Consider the following 26,483-nt stretch of genomic DNA (forward strand, 5'->3'; position numbering starts at 1 on the left):
TTCGATTTGATTAATTGTATACAGTATCTTTTGTAATTATTTTGTTTTCACATCAGGAAATAAAACAATTTTATGGCCTTACAAACTTGAGTATTAATTACTGCTGGTGTGTGTGTTACAGTTGCCTAAAATATGCCTGGACGTTCTACCGTAATGGACCATCGTGATCACATTATATTTCCATTTCTACCATATTTTATATTAAGTGATAGGAGTTGTTTAATTGAAATTACAAATTGCATGCCGGATAGTAATAAAGAGTGTTGCTGACACTCACTGTAAATGGGTTTAAATCAGATTCAACTAATCAGTATTATGATGTATCTCAACACTGGCACATTCTCTGTTAGCTTGTATGCGTGTATATCAAGCCACTGTGTACTGTTTAATAGAAGAGGGCGGTATACAAGAAGTGATTTGAGAAACGAATCAATTGTAATGATGGGATAAATGCAAGGTTAGTTTCGAAGGTTACTAATGATGCTTTAATGATAACCACTGAAGTTTTGTAGTCTGGTGACACAGGTAAACGAGACAGACATTACGTTCTAACTATGGAAACATAAAGTGGGTTGGAAAACCAGGGTTACTGAATTCAAGCGATAGCATTTTGGCAGGTGAATACACTTTACTTAAAAGGCTAGACGCCTCTGAAGAAGTTTTTTTTAATCAAACACGGCGTTTTTAAATAAAAAGGAAGTTTTAGGACTTGTTGGCTTCTAGCCTTGTATTGATTTGGTGGCTTCTAGCCTTGTTTTAAACTTCATCTGATAATACTACGTGATCTGTAGGTTACTTACATAGAATTACCCAATGGTATATAGGTGTACAGAAATGATAAAATCCTAGTCAATCATTTATTTCATCTGCTCTTCAAAGCTTTACATTTATGTAGGTGTCAGTGTTTATCAAGTGTAAATAAGATGACAGTTTCAATCATTCAGTATGTACCTATCTACTGTTGTCGTTGTACTTACATCACAATTTCTAAAGAAAAGATGAGATGAATCAATTGGATTAAAGTGTTTATAACCACGTTATTAAGTCATTATTGCTTCATATTTTTTTGTCATAAATTGACAAATAAAATGATAATTGTCACTTTTAATTAAAATCGAATCAAAATCTTTCATCTGTTGATTTTGAAACTGTCAGCCACATTTCAGACACACCAAATTCATAATTGATAGTAAACAATACAATTTTGATCCCTGCGAAAGTCGATCATGTTTTGTCCTTGCGGTAAGCATTCTGTTTACTTTTGATTTGTAGACTAGGTCATATTATAAAGTGATATCTGTTCGATTGATTTGATTGTATGCTTAATATAGGTGTCATTGAAAGAACAGTGCTGGACACTGAAATGGTTATCATTTATAAGATGTGTAAGTAAGCTTAGTATGTGAAATAAACAAATAATAAATAAACAAATAAATTGATCCGGATGTGGGGAATGTAAGAATCTCAAGATATGTGTCTGCTGCATATCAATTCGACTATTACTAATTCAGTAGAGTACATAAATATATATCTATTCGATAGAGGTAATGAGAGAGTGGAAGATTCACTGTTTGCCTATAGCGACAGCAATGTGAAACAGACAATGTACTCGAGGAAGTAGAACGGGAGTTATTGAATTGTAAGATTACCCTACACCCATCGTAAACAACAGATTTCTAAGAAATGATCATTCTAATGACGAAGGGTTAAAAGCGTTTTATAAAATACCACATGTGTAGTGACTTATGATCGTTACGAATGTTATAGATGAACCCGTCGCATGTAAATTACCAGCAAACCATTACACGGTATAATGAATCACGCTGTTAAAAGGAAGCAATGCATTGTTAGCAGTCAATTTTAAGTGAATTATTGAAAACGAGGTGACAAATTAGAGCTGGCAGTCTGCTTTGCTAAGAAATATCACACCGTTCTTTATTTTGAAATCTTTCCCAAACCGATCAACGTTGAATTTAAAGAAGAGTATGTCACATTCTAAAAGGTTGTGATTTTGGGAAATATGTATAGATGTTTTGTGTGTCACAAAGAATATGTACGTCACGCCCCTTTAATTAACTGAATATAGTGAACAGTACAGGCATAATGTGGAACAGTAAAACTAGTACTATGATCAAATGCTGTTTATGGAATATGATGAATTGATTTGTTTTTGTTACTATCATTGTGACGTATTTTTCCTGAAAAAGATTTGCCACTCGAAATGGCTTTGTAGTAAGCTTGTATCCTCAGACCACTTTGGCATACTAAGTGCGTATCTTACGATTAACTACACAAATCTCCTAATAAGAGAACTAGCATAATTTATGACATGTTGCAGGGCAGACGAGTTCAAAGAGTGTTTCTCACTCCCCCTCCCCCAGCGCATTAGAAACTTTCAAGCCCATTCCCACACACCATATTGAACTCAAAACATATCGGTGACAGCACCCCTCCGTCCAAAGCTACATACTAATTTAATATGTATGGCAATCCCCCACACATTGCAGATGTACAATTAAAAGGTACACTGGTACACTATATGTACATAAAATAACAACAGCGGTTGACTTTATAGTCCATAATAGAGTTATTTATTACAGGTAAAGGAGAAATCTCTTATTGAGCTCTAACCTATACTTGGAGTTAATTCCATATTGATTTTTGCCCTGTGACAGTATCCCCACAATGGCTGCTATAAAGAATCCATTATTGCGACAATGCCGAAAAAATGCACATGTACTCGAGAAACGACTGTTCAAGAGGATTAATTTGGTTCAAAGATTCACAATTCAAGAACTCCCCTTCGAACCCACATTTTCTTCTCAGGCGTCCCCCCTCGACTTAAATTAAGTTAGTTCCCAATCTGATTAAAATCCGATGTGGTGCAAAGCGGCTAGATGTCCTTATTTACCTCTATTCATCGTGTTGTGACGTTTGTTTTGTTCGGAGTGATCGTCGCGTGGGAAGGCGGCGATCACTTCGTCACAACACGATGAATAGGGGTAAATAAGGACATCTAGCCGCTTTGCACCACATCGGATTTTAATCAGATTGGTTAGTTCCCTGACATGTTTCTCTCGATTACAGATGAGATCGATTATGTAAACTGAAATGGAACCGCCGTGCAATAATATGATCGGATGTCGAGAGATTTCATGACCAAAATTAGGTAAATATTTTTAGAATTTATATCTGTGATGGGCGATAAGCTGAATGTTGTTATTCATGCATGTATCTTTTGATTATGTTTTGTTACAAAACTAAGTGATAAAGTCAAGATTGGATTTAAAACAGTTCATTATTTCCTTGTTTTCTGTGTCATATGTTTGTATCATACAATAAACGATAAATGGGACTGTATGTTGACAGCTCTCGTTTCACTTAATATATACCAACTTTATATTCACAAATTGATTCCATTTTTACTATATTTTGCAGATGAATAGTACTAGTTGTCTGCTTGAAAATCCGTCGATTAACAGTAATGTTTCAGGCAAAAGCAATGGGGGGGGGGGGGGGGTTCGGACATATAGGCAATGTTTTAAAAGATGCAGGCACGTGAGAGATGGAACTATACACATATGTAATTTATGGCTATACAGCAATCATGGACACACCCATGTAAGATTGCCTTTGCATACTAACGAGCTCGAATGAAATACGTTTTTATATATTGAGAAAGTACGGAGGAAATAGACCTATATTGATCTGTAACCATCCATTTCATCGACGATAAGAAGGAATTTAACCGGCGATCCGATTCACTTTGAGAGCAGACTTCAAATTCGGATACTTATAGTGGAACAATCAATTGAACGAATAGTACATGTGTACAGAGGCAGAATGTGGCGATCCAAACACAACTATGATGGTTGGTCTTTCTTTTTCTTCCTTCTTTTATCTTTACGTGCTTACTACGTGAATACTTACCATTTGATGGATTTTCACGAGAGGATTTCTTATCTGAAAGCCGGAGATATAATGCTTGGTGGAATTTTTACATTACACTGGTCAGACAAGGACACATACAGTTGTACCCAAATACGACCACTAAGGGAAATATTTCGGGTTGAAGCTATGGCTTATGCTGTTGAGAAGGTTAACCAACGCAAAGACATGTTGCCAGGTCTTCAGCTTGGTTTCCAAATACTTGACGACTGTGGCACTGAACAGTCGTCACTCGCGGCAGCCTTAGACTTTGTGCCTAGTGACTTACAGCAAGTGCAAGAAGGTGGGTACACGTGTCCTGATATTGAACGTCGAACAAATATAGTCGGAATCATTGGACCACCTTTAAGTACAAATGCAATACCAACAAGCAAATTATTAAATTTGTTCCATATGCCACAAATCAGTCATGCTGCTACGAGTGATGAACTTAGCAATAAGATAGTACATCCATATTTTCTGAGAACAGTACCACCTGAAAGTCAACGTGCTCAAGCCATAGTGGACTTGTTGCTACATTTTAATTGGACCTATGTATTCACCATTAATTCAGCTGAAAGCTACGGTAGGAATGGTATCAACAAATTTATAGCAGCTGCTTCTGGTTCAATTTGTGTCGCAGATCGTTTGGAATTATCATCAGAATTATTAACCGATGAAGGTTTCGATAAAGTTGTAGAAAAAATGGTAAACAATTCAAATGCTAGGGTCGTAGTACTTTTCTCGCTGACCAGAGAAGCTGATCTCCTTTTCTCTGCTTTGAAACGTGCAAAGGTCGAGAGGAGTTTTACGTTTATAACAACTGACAGAGAGGCATTGGATCTCGGACAGAGTGGGCATGCAGGTGCCGTCGCGGGAGGACTGTTCGTCGGGTCTGTCAAAACAGAGGTTGAGGGACTCAATGACCGTTTTAGATCCTTGCTGCCCAAACAGCATTTGGAAAATCCCTGGTTTCTGGAGTATTACAATCACTATTTGAATAACACTCGTAACGCTGATTTTCACTTACAAGAAAGTCAGACATATTCTTCGGATGTGGTAGATGCTGTTTATGCCTATGCGTCGGCATTAGATAGGATGAGAAAGGATTTATGTCCTGAAAATCAAACGTGTGAGAAACTGAAAGAGGATGCCAGGGATGGAGATAAACTTCTACGTTATTTGCACAATAATACTTTTACTGGAGGTAACGGGGAAACTCGTTTTGATAGCCGTGGCAATGTCGTAGCAAAGTTTGCACTTGTTGTGTTACAATTTGAAAACGATATGTATGAACTTGTAAATGTTGGCAAAATCGACACAGTTACTGATACAGTGTCCATTGAACAGTCAATTAATTGGAACACTGGGGAAGTGCCTCCTATTTCACGGTGTGGGAAATCATGTGGAGCTGGTCAGGTGGCCGCATATCGTCAAGACGGCTGTTGCTGGGACTGTTGGACTTGTTATACTAATGAGATGGTAAATTCAAACAACTCTCGTTGTGAGAAATGTCAGGTTGGATTTTGGCCTAATAGTGACTTTACAACATGTGAACGGATTACACCAACGTCTATGCGATGGCACGATGGTGTAGCAATATGTCTACTAACTCTGGCAACAATAGGCGAAGTAATCACCATTTTTGTTGGTGTCTTCTACATCAGGCATTTCAGACATGTTGTGATTAAAGCTTCGAGTCGAGAACTTTCAAGTATTTTGTTATTTGGTGTGCTACTGTCATTCATCATGATCTATGGATTTATCACCACTCCAAGCCCAAATTCTTGTCTTCTCAATCGTATTGGCTTTATGCTATGTTTTACAATAATCTATGCACCTATCCTGTCCAGAGCTAACAGGATTTACAGGATTTTTTCAGCTGCTAAAAAGAGTGCTAAACCACCGCCTATGATCAGTCCGTGTTGTCAGATGACCCAGGCACTACTTCTGATTACTGTACAGGTAGGTTTTCTTATTTTAGGAGAAATGAAACTTAGAAAAAGTGGGCATTTCTTAGTTTACTGTGATGAATTTTGGTAAGTGAATAATAGAAAAAGACCTTTGACATGTCTGCTCTTATATTCATGAAGGATCATTATAAAACAACTATCAATTACTCTTGAAGCAGAGGGGGTCAGAATTTGTGTGAGAGCTGTCATGACCTTAGGTAAGGTACTTGGATAGGAAGTGCTTCCAAATGGTTTCAAAGGTAATTAAACCTTGTATCACAACTACATTAATTTGAAAATAATTGGACTATTTCACTGTCACTGTTTGTTTTACTTTACTTTACGTCACAAGGGAAGAATACTTCAAAATGTACAACAGTAATTTACCGTGAATTTACGTGGGGTAGGAAGCCATTGAGGCTTTTAAAAGACCCCTTACTGTTCTGAGGTGGTTATCAATACACGCTTTAAAATGATTAACTGGTGAATTAGCAATAACCCTTTCTGGTAAACTGTTCCACATGTCTACGACACGTTGACTGAAAAAAATATTTACGTATATCCAATCTGGATCTGTCCTTAAATAATTTCAAACTGTGTCCTCTTGTTGTCGAAGTAGATCTTTTGAAAAACACAACTGGATGAACGAGATTATGTCCAAGGAAATGTTTATACACTTCCATCTACTCTGATCCGTCTGGTTTCTGGTAATGGTTCATACAAGTAAATGTACGGTAAATATATAACTGTTAATCATTCCATTGCAGGTAATTATCAATCTGGTTTGGATATTCTTAGTACCACCTGTGCCAGTAGAAGTCATGCCTATACCAACAGAGAGGAAAGTTGAAATCTACTGTAACATGACAGAAGCAGAGGTCATCACTTCGGTTGCGTATAATCTTCTTCTTCTCGTTCTTTGTTGTATATGTGCTTTCAAAACTCGTAGAGTACCTGACAACTACAACGAATCACGTCACATTGCATGGACTGTGTACACAGTGTTAGTCATTTGGTGTGCTTTCATCCCAACCTACTTTGCAATCAAAGATGCCGTTACCAAGGTTACTATTCTCTCCATGGCTGTACTCGTCAACGCATGGGTCAATCTTGCATTCATGTTCTTTCCAAAGCTCCTGACAGTCCAACGAACCGAAAGCGTAGTAGTATGACGTCACCAAATATGGCGTTGGATGCTATGATAGATAAGTCTTCTCAAACCTCTTCCACAGAATTCACCATGTGTAGTCGTTAATGTATTCATAACATATGCATTTATAATACTTTAGACACTGAGTTGTAATTAGCTATTCAAAACATATTCACGGGGATAAATTAATACTGTGAAATGAAGTTTTATTTGTGTCTAAACCACCTGTGATTGGTCTATTTGTGAGCAAGTCACATGTGATTGGTGTATTTATGACAAATCCACAATTTATTTGTAAGCGTGTGACCAAGTCACCAGTGATTTGTGTATTTGTGACAAGTCACCTGTGATTGTTGTATTTGTGACCAAGTCATCAGCGATTGGTGTATTTATGACAAAACCACAAGTGATTGGTGTAGTTATGACCAAGTTATTAATGATTTGTATATTTGTGACCACGTCACCTGTGATTGGTGTATTTATGACCAAGTCACCTGTGATTGGTGTATTTATGACCAAGTCACCTTTGATTGGTGAACTTGTGAGAAATTCCAAACCACCGCTGATTCAGTGGTGTATTTATGACAAAACCATGTGCGATTGGTGTATTTGTCACTTCATATTCATTTTAACTATTTACTATTTTGGTAAACTAAATGAGATTGTTGATGTTTAAATATTCAAGACGACATACTTTACTATCGTGACATTGTTCTCCTATCCTATACTGCCCTCTAACGACGATTGCACTTTATCAACTTTTATATTTAGCGATATGATTTGATTTGATTTGATCTGATGTGATTATATCAAAGATGATATTTCATGATAACGATATCAACAGCATTTAACAAATTTCTATGGACAATGACGTCAATCATTTCTTAAAGCGTCAAAAGAAGACAAATTCTTGGCAATCAAAAGTTGCATGTTCGGTTAACTCAGCCACAGACAGGTAAGGTCTCTTACTTGTCTGTGATCCAGCACAGTAGACTTTTGATGTGATGAAGTGTGTTCAAAGTGATAGCATTACTACCTACTATAGCATAACACCTAGATTTGGAAGTGAATTTCAACTTGTATTACAGTATACTTTTATATCGAATATGGTTTTATTAAATAAATGCTGCTGTCTACCCAATAGATGTCGAATATTATAAATAGTTCGAATTCTTGCTCTGTGAATGTTTAAATTTCCTACCTCGTGTATATAGCAGGCTATGTGCAGTATCGGTGTTATATGTATCAGTACTTTCAGGGGACGCATTATAGATCCAGACGTTCGTTTATCATAGCAACAGTTTTGAACTGTATTCAGATCTAGTCACAACGCCACTTATTTTTAAACTTACCGTTGAGGGCATAGAATCTTGTAGCACTGATACTCACGACTCCAATAATATGACTCGGGCTGAATCAATTGATATATGTATATGTGTTTGTGTATGGGAAGGGTGGGGGTGGGGGTGGGGTGGGGTGTATGTATTGAAGTGAAATAAAGACCTTTTAACGCCGTGTCGTCTGAAAGATTAAGATACGCCGTATCGTTTCACACTATTGATAGAGGGATGCGACATGGCGTATTTCAGTATTCAATTCAAATTTTGGACTGGTGATCGTTGCTAGCTATATTTATTTTCTATACTTTTATTTACTATTTTTTGGTTCCAAAGCAGGTTTTAGCCAAAATGGCCAAACTTTCAATAAGGGCACACGAATCAAACGTAAAGAACTTAAATAAAGCAGACAAGAACACATACAGTCAAATTAAAGGAAAATCTCTTCGAGTATTAAAAAATATTAAAGTACAAATGTAGTACTGAAATGTGAAAACAATAGTGTAGTAAGTACACATTATGAGAGTGTTTATTCAACAAATGAAATAAAGTAAATATCATCACTCGCATGCACCGTTATCAGTACGGAATTGAACAGACCTGAACCTAAAAATTTATGTATAACTGTGTTTATGTCCTGAGATAGATATCTAAAAAAAACCTATCAATTCAAATGAAATGTTATAAACATCTTCCTTTAATATTGGAATTGCAGGAACTGATTAGGGTTTCTATGCATTTTAACGGTTCATTTTGTATGCGATGCTATTCATAGTCCAGGTTAGTAGACTGTCAATACATGTATAGTCGGGAGCGTATTTGTTTTGATTCACATATTTGATATATATGTGTATCGGAAATAACCTTTAAAAATCTTGCATGGATTCCATCAGATCGTGACACTTTTCATGACTAATTTTTTTCACTGAACACAATTCGCCTCTATTTTGAATCCTACAGGTTCTAACTTAAAAAAAATGTTACCCCTAAAACGTACAAACTCATTAGTTTGTGCCCCATAGGTTACTTTCTGCAAACGTTACTGAAAACAAAATGCTCTGTTCATTATTTTACTTGTGCTTAGAAAACAGTTCTATATCGTGTTTCTGACATATATTGCTCTGATTGCATGGGCGCAAGCGAAGGACGCCATCTAGTGACAAGTTAAAACTCGCTAACTTTTTGTCACGTGATTATTGGACTTGTCAACATGGCTGCCGTCGGCCGGCAGCAGTAGTGAAAATAGTTAAATTAACACACGATATCGGAAGCTCCTGGATTTCAAAAGACACTAAGTACTTACAGTTGATGGTATGTATATGTTAAGATGACTTTCTGTTGTGAATTTGGACAATTTATAACACAGTTCATAAAAGTACAAAGTACTGTTGTTGAACAACACTTCGACAGTACAGTAGTAACATCGTCATATTGAGTGGTCTGAAGGAAGGGTTACTGTACGTTAACTGACACACCTGTAGTTCGTATTAATCATTATCAAAATTGTAAAAAATAATTGGACGTTATCGTCTAGTCTTAGACGTTCTAAAGCAAGTGACATATATTCAAAGTGAAATGAATAATATATCGGGCCATTAACACGACTTCACTAAACTTTGTGAGACACATGCAATGGTCGAATGCGATTGTCCACTGTACCCAAAAGCCCGGCCTCAAGGTGGACGAGTTGCCAGTTGATTCCAATGGACAAATATTGTTGTCTTAAGTTTTGTAACATATCCAATGAATGTGCAAACGATTGTTATAATCATAGTGCTACACATCTATCTATTATTAGTACAAGTTATTAAAACAAAAATACCGGCAGTGTTTTCTTGTATTTTCGGTTGACCTACGTAGTGTCAGTCAGGGGGCGTATGCTATTGTTCATCATGGTGTCAACTGAACTGGTAGTGGTATGTACATTGTACAAGTGGTAGAGAACCACAGTTAGCTTTAGAATCTATCAAATGTGTTTGCTATTCAGAAATGATCAACTGCTTGATAAATATTGTAACTAGTATTTTTAGTTCCTCTGAGCCACGACAAGTGTAAAATGCAAGTACATGGGAAAACTTAAATTCTGGTGACCGTCATGTGAATGTTCAAGTTCAAATAGACAGCTGTTCATTGTTATTGTATTTTACATAACATGATCACCACAACAGGAATTGAGAAAGGCTAAGTTAAAAATGTAGATGTGTATTTCGTAACAAGTTAAGTACCAGCAGAAGTGACTAATTATTTTTAACATCTACATGAATATCAAATATTTCTAAATGATCACATATGATAACCTGATCATGTGATTAAATTTTTTTAATTAGACCTAATAAAATAATTGTGTGGTTCCAATTACGCTCAATTTTAGAATAGGTGGGGGTAGGTAGTTTTTTTATTTCATTTTATTTTTATTTTTTTCTGTGTGTCTAGTTCAGGTTTTCCATCGTTTTCCAAATTAGTCTCTGTGTTGTTTATTTGTTCCTATCAGATGTACAACCATTACAGATTGGAAGAACAGTTTTATATTGTCTTTTTAAGTTTTTCTCAGAGTCTGCACCCACTATTTCTTGTGAAACTTCACAATTTTTTCAATTTTATTATTTTTTTCTCGAATACGTAAAAAAAATTTAGGGTTGGCAGTGAAAAACTGGGTATAGTTAACTTATCAGTGTGATATAAAAGCATAGACTAGATATAAGACTAAACACAATTGTGTTCTACATATCATTTTTCCAATGGATCGAAAGTAAATTTTGTTTGAAATTCAATCCTTTTCTCTTTTCAGTGTAAATGTAATGTAAAAAATAAAACATACTATAAAACACACAACTTGAAAGACCTCACCCAGAAATGTTTTTCTGCAATGCCAGAGTAGTAGGGAAGTATAAGATTTTGGCCTTAGGGAAGTACATTAAAAGTGTTTAATGGATTTTCTTAGTCTATTAATTAGAGAAAATATTTTGAGCCGTAAAAGTCAATATGCATATTTACTTATAACTCATAAATCATCATACATATATAATAATGGAGATGTCGTTTAAGTAAGGCAAATATTACTACTTGAAGTGTAAGATATGAAATTATGAATTCTAGTTTTTCTTCTGGTATGTGTTATATTACAGTTTTTAGAGGTCAAATCAGTGATTTAACATATTAGGATGGATATTTAATTAACAGAGTTTCATTTTTTCAAAACTTGTATGAAATGTTTTTATTATCTAGACTGTACGTAGGGTAGAATAATTTTTACATTTCTTTTTTTCTGTAATTGTTCTTCAGTGACTGATTTGGTTTGCATGTATTATTTATGTTTGCAGAAATATTTTGTGTAGATATGAAATTAATTTACATATAGATTATTAAGGTAGAGGGTCGCAAATCAAATTTAGAATTAATTAAGTGAACAAAAATGTCCAAAAAATGTTCTTGGAAACCACAGGAACGTGATTATTAATTTGGTTATCAATTCTCTTCATAATTGTAGAATCAAGTGGGTGTGTAGATAACACAGACTATTCTGAGGCTAGGCAGTGTTATAAAAAATACTTCCTAATATTAGACTTAATTCAAAAGAATAAGGATGTAATAAGTCGTTACTCAGAGTTTCACGCTTTGAGCGATCTTCAGAGACAGACAACTAACTTCCTAATATTATGTATACTGTAATATCCTGATTTGTTTCTGAAACAAACTATAAAATTAGTAACTGTCAGAAAAAATGAATGTATATTGTAGAATGACCTTGAATGACAAGAAAACAAAGACAATGTGAAAGCATTCTCGAAAGCCAGTGTAAAATTTTTTCTGTTGATGCAATTTGAAAAATTTCTTGACAGTGCCGTAAAAGAGGCTGTGGTTTACGACGATGTATTAAACCAGTCGATATCATCAAATTATTTCTCAGACACTGTAATCCTGATATTTATTTATTTATTTTTTGTCAGAATGTTGAGCCGAGAACAAAGATAGAATGGCAGGTGAATCATCAGACTTGAATGACGTGTTGGGAAAGTATGGAAGATCTTCGCAGGATGAAGAATCAAAGGAACAATCAAACAGCTTTGCTAGTCAACTAGAGGAACGAGCCAAGGTGAGACTAGCACATGCACACAGACAGACAGACAGACAGTCAGAGACACATATGCACATATACCCACATATTATATAATATGTACCTGGTACCCAGATTAAGCTGAGGGCGACCCTTTTTGAATACTTCCATGTATCGTTTATACCATTTACACCTCCACTCACGGTTTAGTTAGAAACTATGTTGGCATCCAAACTAACACACATAGATTCTTTCAACTGACCCCATCAGTTTTGAACATAGATAAGGCACGGATCTATTATGATAGATAATAGATCCATGGATAAGGTCACCCCACCCTATGGCTAGTTATTTACTGAACTCAGTAGTGATTTTTAGAAACCAAGTTGACTAGATACCAGCTGGTGTTGACCACTACAAATGAGATTATCAAAGTGATTGTAATGTTAATGACTATTTTAATGAGGACAGTGTCTATGTTATTGTTAGGATAATTAAGTGTACAATGTGTGTCATGTGTTCACTGGTAGAGTTTGACCTTCTAATGTTGTTAGTGTATGTCTCCTCATAAAATAACCCAAACATATCTACTGGAAGGACTAAGACTTATCGGTAAACAGCTGTCCCAACTCCCCACCCCCACTCTCACCCACTGTCTTAGCATGGAAAGTAGGTAGCAATATTTCAATTTATGATTGGGAACTTACCCGACACCATCAACACATCATCCGCTCCTTAACTGATTAAATGTAAAGCTGTATTATTCCAAAACTTGTTATGTGATAAATATGGCGACTATGAAACCAATGTTTTTATTAAATATCATGGTACCTATACATTGAAATCAATTTCTGAAATCAAAAGAGTGTGTCCTTTCTCCCTCCATAACTGAAATGAACTAGTATCATTTCTAAATTCTATGATTAGGGTCTATCATAAACTTAAAAATTTAAGATTTACATGAATGAGAATTTTGTACGAACGAGCTATCTAGATGAGTTGGAAGGTAGAGAGGATGGACATATATATACTAAAATGTAAAGGGTATTGTCATTAGGATTGGTTGAATGATATGTTATTTGTACAAGTATTGTTGATCTCAGGAATTCAGTAGGTTTTAATATTATCCATATAAGAAGTAATAATACGTTCTTGTACCATGACCAAGGATTCTTATTACTTAGGACTCGGAGTAACATTTCGCCTCTGCTCAGGTTGACTCAGGATGACAGGCTTTTGTCAAACTCTCCATTTTATCCATATAAGAAATTTGCCATTATATGAAATCAGAATGAAATTTTCTAGTGATACTGTAAATTCCATTAAAAAAAAAAAATTGTGGACAGTATGTATGTATGTGTGGGAGTGTGTCTGTTGTATTGTGAAGGTTTTCATATCTAAACCCCACAGAATCAGCTGTTATCTCTTTGTTGTGTTTTACCAATCTGAATATGTTTCAATTTCTTCACTTCCTTCCTTTCTAAGGAAATAGAGGTACATTAAAATGAAAGGAATTCAGCCCATATTTACCACATTAGATTTTAATCAGATTGAGTGTTTTACATATATACCATAATTGTGGTAGTAACCACAGTAAATGTATTATTCATGTATGTGGGTAGGTTTTGCCTACTTGATAACCACCCTGAAAAAAAATAATATAATTTTGAATGGAAACTTGCAATATTTTACTACCAAAAAATTAAATGTTTTAACCACTGATAATGATATTGACAAGGGTAGATCATTTCAGTTGAATTTGTGTAACAAATCAAGTGTGATTTTTCGCTGTTTGATGTAAAAACCTGTTTTAGTCACCACTTCGTCATATAGCTGTTTGATATGTAAAAACCTGTATATTTTAGTCACCACTTCACCATATAGCTATTTCATGTAAAAACCTGTATATTTTAGTCACCACTTCGCCATTTCATTGAATTTGTGTAACAAGTCAAGTGTGATTTATTGCTGTTTGATGTAAAAACCTGTTTTAGTCACCACTTCACCATATAGCTGTTTGATGTAAAAACCTGTATATTTTAGTCACCACTTCACCATATAGCAGTTTGATATGAGAACCTACATGTAAATGTTTTTGCCATCACACCACCATATAGCAGTTTGATATGTAAACCAATATGTTTTTTGCCATCTCATCACATATAACAAAAAAAACTCAATGACCTACATGATTTAAACCCAATATGTTTTAGTTATCAAACTCAACACAATATCATTTTTTTCCCCAACTCAATATTGTCTCTTTAATATAAAACACATGTTGATTGAAACAATGTCAATATACAGTATTTGAAACGCCTTTGTTTGAAGTGAAAACATTGCTTTGTTAATTTTCAGTGATAGAAATTAGCGCTATTAAGAATAATAATATCTTGGACATAGTTGCAAAGAGGATATGTACTAGTTAGGATCATTTACATGTAGTGAAATTCCATTTAATTATGGTGTGTTTGTTCAATATGAATGACAGTACAGTACAGAGGAGGTCGGGTCATTGACCTTTGTATTATCATGATCATGATGAATTCTCATGATAAAGATGTCAGAAAGTGGAAATCTCACAAAAAATATCAACTGAAAAATTTGAAAAATATCAAATGAATTTGTGTTTTTTTTAGTAGTAACATACATGTAGGTGTTGTCAGTGTTTTGTATAATGCCATAATGGGTATTCAAGGTTGTATAATCTGCCATAGCTGCAGGAAATACTTTATACTTTTTTTTTAGATTAAGAATATACATATAGATTTTCTTGTGAGAAAGAGTTTCTACCAAGGTTTTGCTTCAGTTCAAAGAGAGACACAGATGAAAATAATATAAATTTGCAATATTTTAACAACATATCATGGGGGTGCTGGGTGCTGAAGACAGTTGACAATTTCTATGAAGAGTAGATACTGTGAAAGTAAGGTCACAGATTTTATTTCAAAAAAGTGAATAGTATAGAGACCGGCTGTTTACTTTATTTCTACATGTACATGTAACTGTTTCAGGGGCTTTCATAGCTTTTCAAATCATTCATCACTCCTTGCCTTCCAGCAAGGCTTGACATTTCAATATCTGGATTCTAAGTCTTGGGCTTTTACAGTGTTTTAAATATGTCACTACAGTAGCTAGGGAATCATTTCAATAGAATTTAAATGTCATCAGTTTCATGACCTCAAATTTTGAACAATGTATGCATTTGTTGTACATGTATGAGAGAGAGAGAGAGAGAGAGAGAGAGAGAGAGAGAGAGAGAGAGAGAGAGAGAGAGAGAGAGAGAGAGAGAGAGAGAGAGAGAGAGAGAGAGAGAGAGAGAGAGAGAGAGAGAGAGAGAGAGAGAGAGAGAGAGAGAGAGAGAGAGAGAGAGAGAGAGAGAGAGAGAGAGAGAGAGAGAGAGAGAGAGAGAGAGAGAGAGAGAGTTTTGAGTTTTGAAAAGAGGCTTTATTAAAATTACATATTATTTACAGTTTCCTTTAGACGAAATTACATTTCACATAAGCTTAATGATCAAACAAAAGACAAAAGTGTCACATAAAAGTTCAACTTCAGATGCTTAACTTACAAACGTTTCACATTGTATTGTAAGTTATCGTGTCCGTTTAACTCACAAACAGCGTTCTCGATGGTCCAAATTTTGTTAAACATATCTAAATGTCCATTCATTTTATAGTAGTTAAAATCAATTGTAATTCTGCGTCCAACGCGTCCAACGAAGAGTCGAAGCGGGCTCAGTCCTTCTTCCATGCGACAGCGTACAATGGCTATTTTTGCTGTTGTCATCAGGTAGTTGCATAGTTGAAATCGTTGGCGCTCCAATTTAGGTCCTAATGGCACTCCTAGAATGTACCAGTCCAATGGAACTGAATTTCTGTTTAGAATTTGCATAATCAATTCATTAACTTTCCTCTGAAGAGGCAGTATTGCAGGACACTCTAAAAACAGATGTTCAAGGTTTTCTGTTTGATCACAGTGTTGACAAGCCGCACTGTCACGTAGTTTGCTACAATGGAGATAATGGTTTGTTGCTAAGCAACCATGTAGAGATCGCCATTGGAGATCACCATCTCGTCTACTTAGCGGGTCACAATATACACTTTCAAATCTTGGTCTTGTGGAAGAAGACAGTGACAAAATATCATGCCATGGTGTCGTTGGCCTGTCAGCGTATCTACTTTCGAACATCTTGAAGCACAGCAGATGGTAGATGTCTTTTTGACGAAGTTTACTGAAATACACCTGTTCGGAGTCTGAGCCTCCTTTGTCTGAAATAGTAAAATGAGGAAAGGAAGGATTTCCTACTTGGGTGTCATTGTCACTATCTTGACTAAGAAAAAGGTCAATTTGTTGAGTCCATGTTACTGGTATTGACTTCCATATCAAAGTAATCGTTTTTTGAAGCAATCGAAGGGAGTAGACAGGAACATGATGTTGAATCTCAAGGCATGTTTTCATACGTTTTTCATCGAGTTTGATAAGGTCGCATATCGAGACAATTTTACCGTCAACAAAGTGTTGTAAGAAAAGCGGTCTTTCTTGTATTGCATGGAGAATGCACGGGTTAAGAAAAAGAGGTTCTGAAAGAATATCTGATATGGTCAGATTGACTTTATTTCGTTCTGGTGAAAGAGACTTCCATACTTTTAAAATATGTTGATGGAAGGGAGGCAGGTTATTGAGATTTACAGGTGAAAAGTCAAGTAAAAACACTCGAGTTCCATAATGGAGATTTGCGACTTTCCCGAGAAAGTATTCTGTATAGTTTCGCATAGGGTGTTCAGATTCATAGTAAAGTATTTTACGTATATGCATCATGCGAAAAGTTTCAATTTTACTTTGAATATGAACAAGTCCTTGTCCGCCAGATCGAACAGGCAGGTACAGTTGTTGATGTGGAAGCCAGTGTCGTCCTTGCCAGAAGAAATTGACAAAGAGTGTTTGTAAACAGTCTATCACATTTTGGGGTGGTTGAAGACAGTGGATTTTATGCCAAAGTTTTGACACTGCAAGTTGGTTGATTATAATAGTTCTACCTCTGTACGAGAGGGTACTTGCATAGGGTTGCCATCTTTTTAAAGTACTTTCAATTTTTTCAGTTATATTTGTCCAGTTTTTGTCCAAATAATCAGGTTCATTACCTAAATAAATCCCAAGCAGTTTAAGTCCATCACTGTTCCAATCTAGACCAAGTGGTCGGTCTTCTCTATTCCGCCATTTCCCAGCCCATAACCCCTTAGATTTTTGGAAGTTCATCTTTGCGTTTGACGCATTTTGATATATGTCTAGCCATTTGGTAAGACCGGCGAAGTCATCATCAGAGGTCACGAAAACACTGATGTCGTCAGCATAACCAGATACGAAGTTTTTCTTTGTGTTAGAACACGGTACATTGAATCCCTTAAGTGTGCCACTACTGCGCAGATTGTGCAAAAGTGGTTCAATACACAAAGTATAAATCTGTCCTGATAACGGGCAGCCCTGTCTAATACCACGTCTAAATTTGAAAGGTTTCAAAAGTTCATGATTTACTTTAAGAATACTTTCAGCGTCGCTATAAATAGTGTTGATATATCTAACAAAGTTTTCACCAAATCCAAAGGCCTGTAGTGTGCGTTGCAAGTATGTGTGATGAACACGATCAAAAGCTTTCTCTTGATCAAGTGAAACTATAGCAAGTTGTATGTGTTCCTCATTAGCATAAGTTAGAGTATCTCGAACAAGATGTATGTTATCAAAAATAGATCTGTTAGGAATACAATAAGTCTGATCAGAGTGAATGACATCTTTAAGAGCAAGTTTTAGTCGGAAAGAAAGAGTTCTTGTCAGAATTTTATAGTCGGCACATAAAAGTGAGACAGGTCTCCAGTTTTTCAGGAGACCGTTGTCTCCAGCTTTGGGAAGAAGTACTATCAGTGCTCTGCGACAAGAAAGGGGTAGTCTTCCGGTGTTCAGTGAGTCAGTGAAAACTTCATAGTAGTCTTGACCGAGAATATCCCAAAACGTTTTATAGAACTCGGATGGAATGCCGTCAATGCCGGGCACTTTATTATTATGTACTGCCCGTACTGATTTCGACAATTCTTGAAACGTGATTGGCTGATCAAGGTCGACTTTACTGTCCTCACTAAGTTGAGGCAGACCCGTCAGTATAGTTTCAATTTTTTCATTGTCAATTTCATTGGGTGAGTAGAGATTTTCATAGAACTCTCTTGCCATTGTTTTTATATGTGAGGGGTCTTCAGATATCGTTCCGTCTGGCATTTTGAGATGTGTTATCATTTTTCTTGAACTTCTACGTCTCTCGAGATCGAAGAAGAAGCGTGTTGATTTGTCATTTTCGTTCACATGTTGAAAACGAGAGCGAACCCATGCGCCCCTGCTTTCAACCTTCAGAAGTTCGTGTAATTGTGTTCTTTTTTGTTCGAAATCAGCTGTATTTATGTTACCTGAAGACAGATTTTTTTCAAGGTTTGTAAGGTCACGTATTAAGTGTTGTTTCGTTTGACGTTGTTTCCTATGTTTGTCTATACTGTATTGTTGTGTTAATAATTTTATTTGCAGTTTTCCGGAGTCCCACCAGTTTTGTAGATGTGGGAAATCGGCCTTTTTGACAGTCCATTTTTGCCAGAAATTTCGTATGATGTCTTTATAGACTTCATCCTGTAGAAGGGATGTATTCAGTGCCCAGTTGGCACTTTTGTGCGTAATATTGTTCTGACTGATACAGACTTTCACAATGTTGTGATCCGAATAAGTCACAGGAATTATCACCGCGGAATGTATTCTGTTTGTCATGTGTTTATTGATGTAGATTCTATCTAACCGTGCATGTCCGTTATGACCATGCCAAGTGTAGTTTATATCTTTTTCATGATGTTGTCTCCAACAGTCTGTCAGACTGAAACGTTTAACCAATCTAGACAGATAGTTTGATGACTGAATATGAGGTTCACGCCGACTATGTCGATCAATGTTTGGTTGCAAGGTACAATTAAAATCCCCTCCTAGAACGATGGGATCTTGGGAGGTTTGTAAAGATTGGAGAAGGTCTTTCAAGTGTTTAAAAAAGATAAGGCGCTCCTGACCGTCATTAGGTGCATAAACATTAATAAGATGGTAGTGATTATTATTTATTTTTGCATAGACGTAGAGGAGACGTCCAGGGATAGGGTCAGTTTTATGTTCAATTTCCACTCTAGTTTTTGGATGAAAGAGCATTGCAACACCTCCAGACTGAGAAGTCAAGTGTGAGAACTCAATGTGTCCACGCCAAAGCATTCTCCAAGAAGGTTCATCACGTTCAAGGCAGTGGGTTTCCTGTAAAAAGATACAGTCACTGTCATAAGAATTTTTCAGATTTTCAAGAACATTAAACCGTTTCAGTGTGTCTCTGCAACCGCGGGTGTTACTGGTGAGAATTGAAAGACAGGTCATAAAGATTAGAAAAAGTTGACAGAGCTTAGTGTAGAATCTCATTGATGAATTAAAGGTTTGGACGTTAGAAAGAGGAAGTAAGACCTCTACTTTTCAGATCTACTCTAAGTTTATCCATTAGCTTTCCAATTCTTTGTTTGAGTGATTTACCAGTTGTTGGCGATTGGAGTTTAACAGACAGAGCTTGTAGCAGTTTATCAAAGTCTGGGCAAAATATCCTACATCTTTTTACATGGTTTTTAGTACTTTTAATGTTTTTGAGGAATATATCGATGTTCTCTTGAGAAGGAATTCCATCAGTTTGTTGGTGTACGTTAAAGTTTTGTAACTCGTTATTTTGTGAACTGTCGTCACTGTCTTCAGAGTCACTGCCACGTTCAGTTTCGCTTGTGGTTGTTTTTTGTGACAATGATGATTGCAGATCATCTGTACTCTCGTTGTGAGCGTTTTCATTGTTTTTTTGACACTGGTCAGTTTGACCGATTTCGGTTTTGTTAGGATTTACAGAACCTATAACCGTGGTTTTACTCTTATGTGAGGTCAATGGTACTTCGTTGGAATTACTTTCGTTTTCACTGTCACTTTCCACGTCTGAGAAAGCCATAAACTTATTTTTGGATGGAATATTTATTTCGTCGTCACTGTCGCGATCAACATTATCAATTGTTCGCTTTATCGGTTCTGGTTGCAGCTGTGAATGTTTTTGTGTGGGCATCGGAACATCTGTGTCAGATGTAGAGTCAATAGTAATGGTTTTATTCGTGTTTGTAGGGCGTATGTTGGTTGTAATGGGTGTATTCTGCGATTTGAGTGAGGCAGCATATGAAGTATACTTTTTGATCAAAGTTTCAGTATTTTCTGCGATGGGTCTGTTTTCATTGTCGTTTGTGTCGTTTACAGGTGGATCACCTGCTATACTACAATAACTATCGTCGTCGCTTTCACCAATAATGGTGTCGCCGTTTTCGTTACCACCCTTGTTGTTTTGTGTTTGATTATCAATTTGGTCTGTTTCTGTGTTTTTATTTTGTGGACAGTTTTTACGAATGTGGCCTTTACCTTTACATTGAAAACACGTCACTTCGTCCGTGGAGATATACAAAGGGTATTGTTTCCCCCGGTGATACACACGAATGAGACCTTCAAAGTTTTTAAACGTAGGGTGAAGGATAATATATACCTGCCTTCGAAAAGACCTAACGTGTTTCAAATCTTGCCGACGGCACCCAAGAGGTATATATCTGAAAGAGTGTTCAAGAACTTTGCCATATTCTCCGAGTTTATCGGCTAGGAGAGTATTCGATATAAAAGGCGGAACGTTAGATATAGTAACCTTTGTGGCAGGTTGGACCATAGGACTTGGTTGTACAAAGGAGTCCTTCACATTGATTCCTTTTACACACGCTTCATTTACGTGGTCAATATTATTTACAAAGACAACAACAGCTTTGTTCATTCTAGAACCTGCAAGAATAGCAGTTGGACCCAATAAATCAGCAACACCTTCAATATAATCATCAACAGAATATCCATATATACTATTCATCTTTATGCCATGTCTCATTGACAAGTTTGAAAAGAGGACTTCAAAGTCTTCGGTAACAACAGCCGAAGGTGCCGATTGGGCGGACGCCATATTGATATTGGTATGGCTTTCCAACCCAGCCAGCCGAGAAACGAAATCCGAAGTAATCACAATAAAGATAGGCCAGAAATAGCCTCAAAACATAGCCAAAACCTTACAGAAGGTCTAGACAGTATGAAGAAAACAAAATTAAGTAATTATAACTCACAGAATCCACGAAACCAAAGAGTTTCTGAGGAGCGCTTCTTTCTCCGTGTTCACCATGTGAGGGCGAGAGAGAGAGAGAGAGAGAGAGAGAGAGGGGGAGGGGATGGGGATGTGTGACTGGTATATTTTGTTGGTATGTAAATACATTAAAACTATGATATTAGAGAATAATGTGTGTAATAATTGTAAGGTCTTCTAATTTTTTAGGATAGGTTGGACTATATTTCTCCACAAAGAATCGATCGACTATATTTGCAAATACTGTGCTCCAAAAACAGTTGCATTACATCAGGTAAAACTAAAATCTTGTTAATCCGAATAAGGCAAATACAACAATTTTTTTCCATTACACAGTATTTTTCTGATAAATCTTTTACAATATTTGCATTGATTCTGCGTGATGCAACCACATAATCCTGTCTATTGAAATTATGATATTTTTCTATTCAGCCCAGCTGACAACCACCTGTTTTGGAAACACACATACGCTAGAAATAATTTCTTTGTAAGGTCTGCAAAAAGTGAAATATGTGTAATACCACAAATGTGAAAGACTGTGTGAAATAGACATTATGGTAAATTTCATTCTGTTGCCACAACAAATGATAAAAAAAACAATATACATAAACAGTGGTTGTCAGTAGAAACTTGCCATATTTGTCCATCATCACGTTTGTCTGTTTGATTCGACTAATATGATACACGCAATCAGAATTACAACATATCATATTTGTCATTAAAAGTGCAAGCGGCTATGTTTTACCGAGGTATTTCCGAATTATATAAAGTGCTTTCTTGAATATGTATGAACAGATGGTGAGGGCAGTCATATACTAAGAATAGAAACTCTAGAGTGCATGTCTCACACTTATATCAATATATAAAAACAGAACAACAAATGACCCGAGAAAAGCACTTTCCCCACACACAATCATACATAATATTATACGTACATGTATGTATCAACCAACCACAATGCCAGGTTGACAGTGTCTTTTGTTGGGACTGTCAACTATAATTACTTTTACATCAATTTTCCTGTTCATTCGTTATCAATTTAATTATCGTATGATTCCAACATTAAGTGTAACAGTGTGTATTTCATGTTTATAGGTGTATATCTCTTATGAAGCGTTCACACTATGTAATCACACACATATATATATCCAGTCAAGATTGTGTTTCTATAGAACCAAATCCCAGTGCGTCATCAAAGCTTCAGTGTTGGTATTCTCATAAATCGGTGCAGAGTAGGCTTTTGTTGTGATAACATGTACAATGTATGAAGTGACATATTGGTGACCTTTGACACTGACTGGTATATGTACTGTATTATATATATGGGTATTACATTACATGTTCACTATGTGTAACTCAGTACAATGTCTGTGTGTCATTGTACAGCCTCCCATAGACTCTCTCATAGTCCTCGGTGGTATCGCATCACTAAAAGGACTGTTTTGTATGTACCGATATCTACTGCATAATTGTACTAGTATATCCTTGTACTGCGAGCCCTCATCGACTACATACATGTAGGGCCAATAATTCGTTGACATGTTACTGCGATGCCCCGCAATAACACAGAACATCGCAGTAACACTCGAACAAATAATTAACCATGCGAAGTCAATGAGGGCCCACAGTACAAGGATATTCCAGTACAAATTATGCAGTAGATATCGGTACATACAAAACAGCTAATAGTGATGCTCCCGAGGGCTGGTGAGAGAGTCTAAGCTTCTCACTACCTTTATATACATATGTAACACTAATTTCATAGATTCTAAAGACTTACAATGTTAACAGTTTACAAATGTACTTGCACATTTTTTTTCAAGAATACATACATGTATTGTTTAAAATCCTTGTGATTTACATATACATAAATAGCCAGAATACATGTAAATATTTTATATAAAAACAAAATGAACTTTAGACAAGTTACCCTATTATAAATATTTAATGTTATTCCCGAAAGTAACATTTATAAATTTAAACACATTAAAATTTCATCGTTAATTAATGTCTTTTTTGTTCATTCATAGACAACACAATATTATTAGCTATTTTATTAATTTAGAGAGATAAAACCTTAGATCTAATCTTTTGATCTCTGTCATTGTATAATTCCGTCTCTGTTTTGATAAAGAGAACACGCTGGCTTATTTACATAGATGACAGACAAGGTCATTGTCTGTGCTCAGCTCAGACATACATGTAGATTGTAGATTACAATGTAGCTCCACATAGTGCAGTACTGTACAACTATTTGATAATTTGATCATAATTTCATAATACATATTTGATATTCTATCAATTTTAAACTTAGCCTGAATTCAAGATATGTCATTGTGTACTGCACCACCTGTAATCAATCAATGTACACTACTTTCTGGGTAAAACTTAACGAAAAAAAAAAGTGATTTTAGTAAAACTCTTGAGGTATGTACATGTACTGTATATTAAACGTGGACACATATTTATGGTGACACTGAACACCATAGCTTTGTATGAGATCTGATATAGTGTACATGTAGATTATCTGTCTGTATCTGTATGACCAGATAACTGGTAATGGTATATAAATAATCGACAGAGAGCGAAGACATTTAGTCAAGCTGGATGGATGCTTTGAAGGCATCAAGAGATACAGCTTTCTTCAAGCGTGTTCCTGTGACTAGCATTGTTCATACAAAGATTGAGTTTTTGAAGATCTTTGTAACTTGAACACTATCTACTATCTTATATTCACAAACTATATTGTTATTATAATCTCAGTTTTGACAGCTAACAAATTGGTAATGTATCTCCTGGTGATAATGGTATGATTAGCTTGACTAGAAGGCAAGGATGTAGTCTATCAGCTAGCCCTCGGATGTTCTTCCGATAAAATACGACACACAGCCGAACAACGCTATCGAGGATGGAACATCCGAGGTCTAGCGAATGTCATTAGGATATAAATAACTACCAATCAGAGAACCGTATTAGCGACAAGCACAAACAGAGGACAATAGCTACATTTTCATGCATATTCATCTTAAGGAGGGGCTTGTAAAAATAACCACCAATGCGTTAACTAAAATGTGTGAATGACAACGTCTACACACTCATCAAACACAATTACCATAAACTGATAAGACATAGTAATGACATAAATGTGTTTGTCAACACCTGCATGCAGAGATTGAATATATTAAAGTATATATATGCATATATGGCTCAACCCACCGCTTATTGTAATCTCAATGGAATGTCCGGTCTGAAAATGACATTCGCTAGACTGTTCGAGCAGGCCCTCACATGCGAACTTCGTTCGCTTATAGTTTTAGCATCGAAAGAAAGCCCGAACGTCTAGCAGCAAGACTAGCAAGGATGTAGATAAGGGCTTGTACTAAGTTGTAGCTGGCTAAAACAACTGACTATTCTGTAATCTTTTGCTTGCTACTTTTTGGGGGACTTTTGTTGTAAAATTCTTTGTTTCAACCAGTATATTCCCATCAGTTGACAGATTCATGAGTCTCATTCTTAGATATCATTACCAACTTTTCATATTTGACCCACTATTTTTAAATTATGCTACATCCTTGCTAGAAGTACTATGTAATTGCATATTAACAACAACTTCTTTCTTTTCTATTATATCTTCTGTCCAGTACATAAGCCGCATGACACGCCCAACATCAAAACAAATCTTACACAACGTCATCAATGATGACAATAGTGCCTTACAGGACCCTGAAATGGTACATATCTTTTTCTTATATTTTTTCAAGTAGCTTATAGTTATTTTTTTTAAAAATCCTACTTCATGTCCATGCTTTATTCATGTCTTCATTCAGCTGGAAAATACTCGTGACCTAAGGGGTTTGTCACAATTCATCTGGTGACTCATAGTGACCAAGACCCCTTAGCTCACTCGTATATTCCTTAACTGAAACGAAGAAAAATATTGGGGAATAACATCTAAATATACGAAGGAAATAGCCGATTCAGATTCCTACGTATCAGATTTCAATCAAATTAGAATATTGCAAACATATTGCTTATCCAAGCCATAGAAGAGTATACCACTCTGACATGTTATGTTTGTAAACACCAAATTGTAAATCGAGGTCTTTGCCCGTTTAGCTTAGACTTTACTTGACATGTTAGAAGCATAAAATGAGAGCTTTCATCACATATTAGTATTACAGTGTACTTGGATCTACTTAAAAACACAACAATAGTAAGGGAAGATTAACCCAGCATACCAGTGTCACCATTTACAAAAACTAATGTTTATATAGCAAGGAACAATATACCATATCGGGTCTAACCTTCTGACCTCAAATGACATTTTAGACATTAATCTAAGACAAACACACAGGTATTGCTGTTTAGTGCTATGTCAATATAATGGTTGTAAACTGTACAAATGATGTCTGTCTCAACTAGTGTCACAAACTGACATACATTCGGCAACTTTAATAGATAGCTACATGTTATAGAGCTGACATTGTCAAACAATAGCATTCCTCCAATTCCCCTTTGTGGATTCTTAGAATTACAGAAACAATAGTGTTAAAGAGAGTTGGCTAAGATTACTGCTAGTCACAGTCCTTCTATCATAGAGGGGACTGTGCGCTTGTCTGTATTGACAGTAATTCTGCCATCAGGCCTCAGACCATGTAGTCTACCTGTAGTCATGAAAGACTAATGCTACAACACTATTTCAACTATCCTAACTGTCATTTTGATTTTTCGAAAGAACGAGCAAAACTTTAAAAAATCAAAATTTAGTTAGGATAGTTGAAATAGTGTAGTAGCGTTAGTCCTTCTAGACTAGTTA

The 26,483-nt window shown here is 35.9% G+C and overlaps 2 protein-coding genes across 4 annotated transcripts in view; both read left to right on the top strand.

Annotated features, from left to right (window-relative positions):
- The first annotated feature begins 3,843 nt into the window (after positions 1-3,843).
- LOC144449657 (metabotropic glutamate receptor 3-like) lies at positions 3,844-7,051 on the top strand. The gene is made up of 2 exons (XM_078140231.1): positions 3,844-5,892; positions 6,647-7,051. Exons 1-2 carry the CDS (start codon positions 3,844-3,846, stop codon positions 7,049-7,051), a joined length of 2,454 nt encoding a protein of 817 aa, XP_077996357.1.
- A 2,511-nt stretch (positions 7,052-9,562) lies between these two features.
- The window catches only part of LOC144448943 (uncharacterized), a 47,593-nt gene continuing 30,672 nt past the window's right edge, over positions 9,563-26,483 (top strand). For all 3 annotated transcript variants that reach the window (XM_078139324.1, XM_078139323.1, XM_078139325.1), the window contains exons 1-2: positions 9,563-9,677; positions 12,314-12,459. In XM_078139324.1, the coding sequence (XP_077995450.1) occupies positions 12,340-12,459 (120 nt within the window). In that variant the 5' untranslated portion in view covers positions 9,563-9,677; positions 12,314-12,339. The remainder of the gene's footprint in view (positions 9,678-12,313; positions 12,460-26,483) is intronic.

This window comes from Glandiceps talaboti, chromosome 18, assembly GCF_964340395.1.
Source record: "Glandiceps talaboti chromosome 18, keGlaTala1.1, whole genome shotgun sequence".
Taxonomy (NCBI): Eukaryota; Metazoa; Hemichordata; class Enteropneusta; family Spengelidae; genus Glandiceps; species Glandiceps talaboti.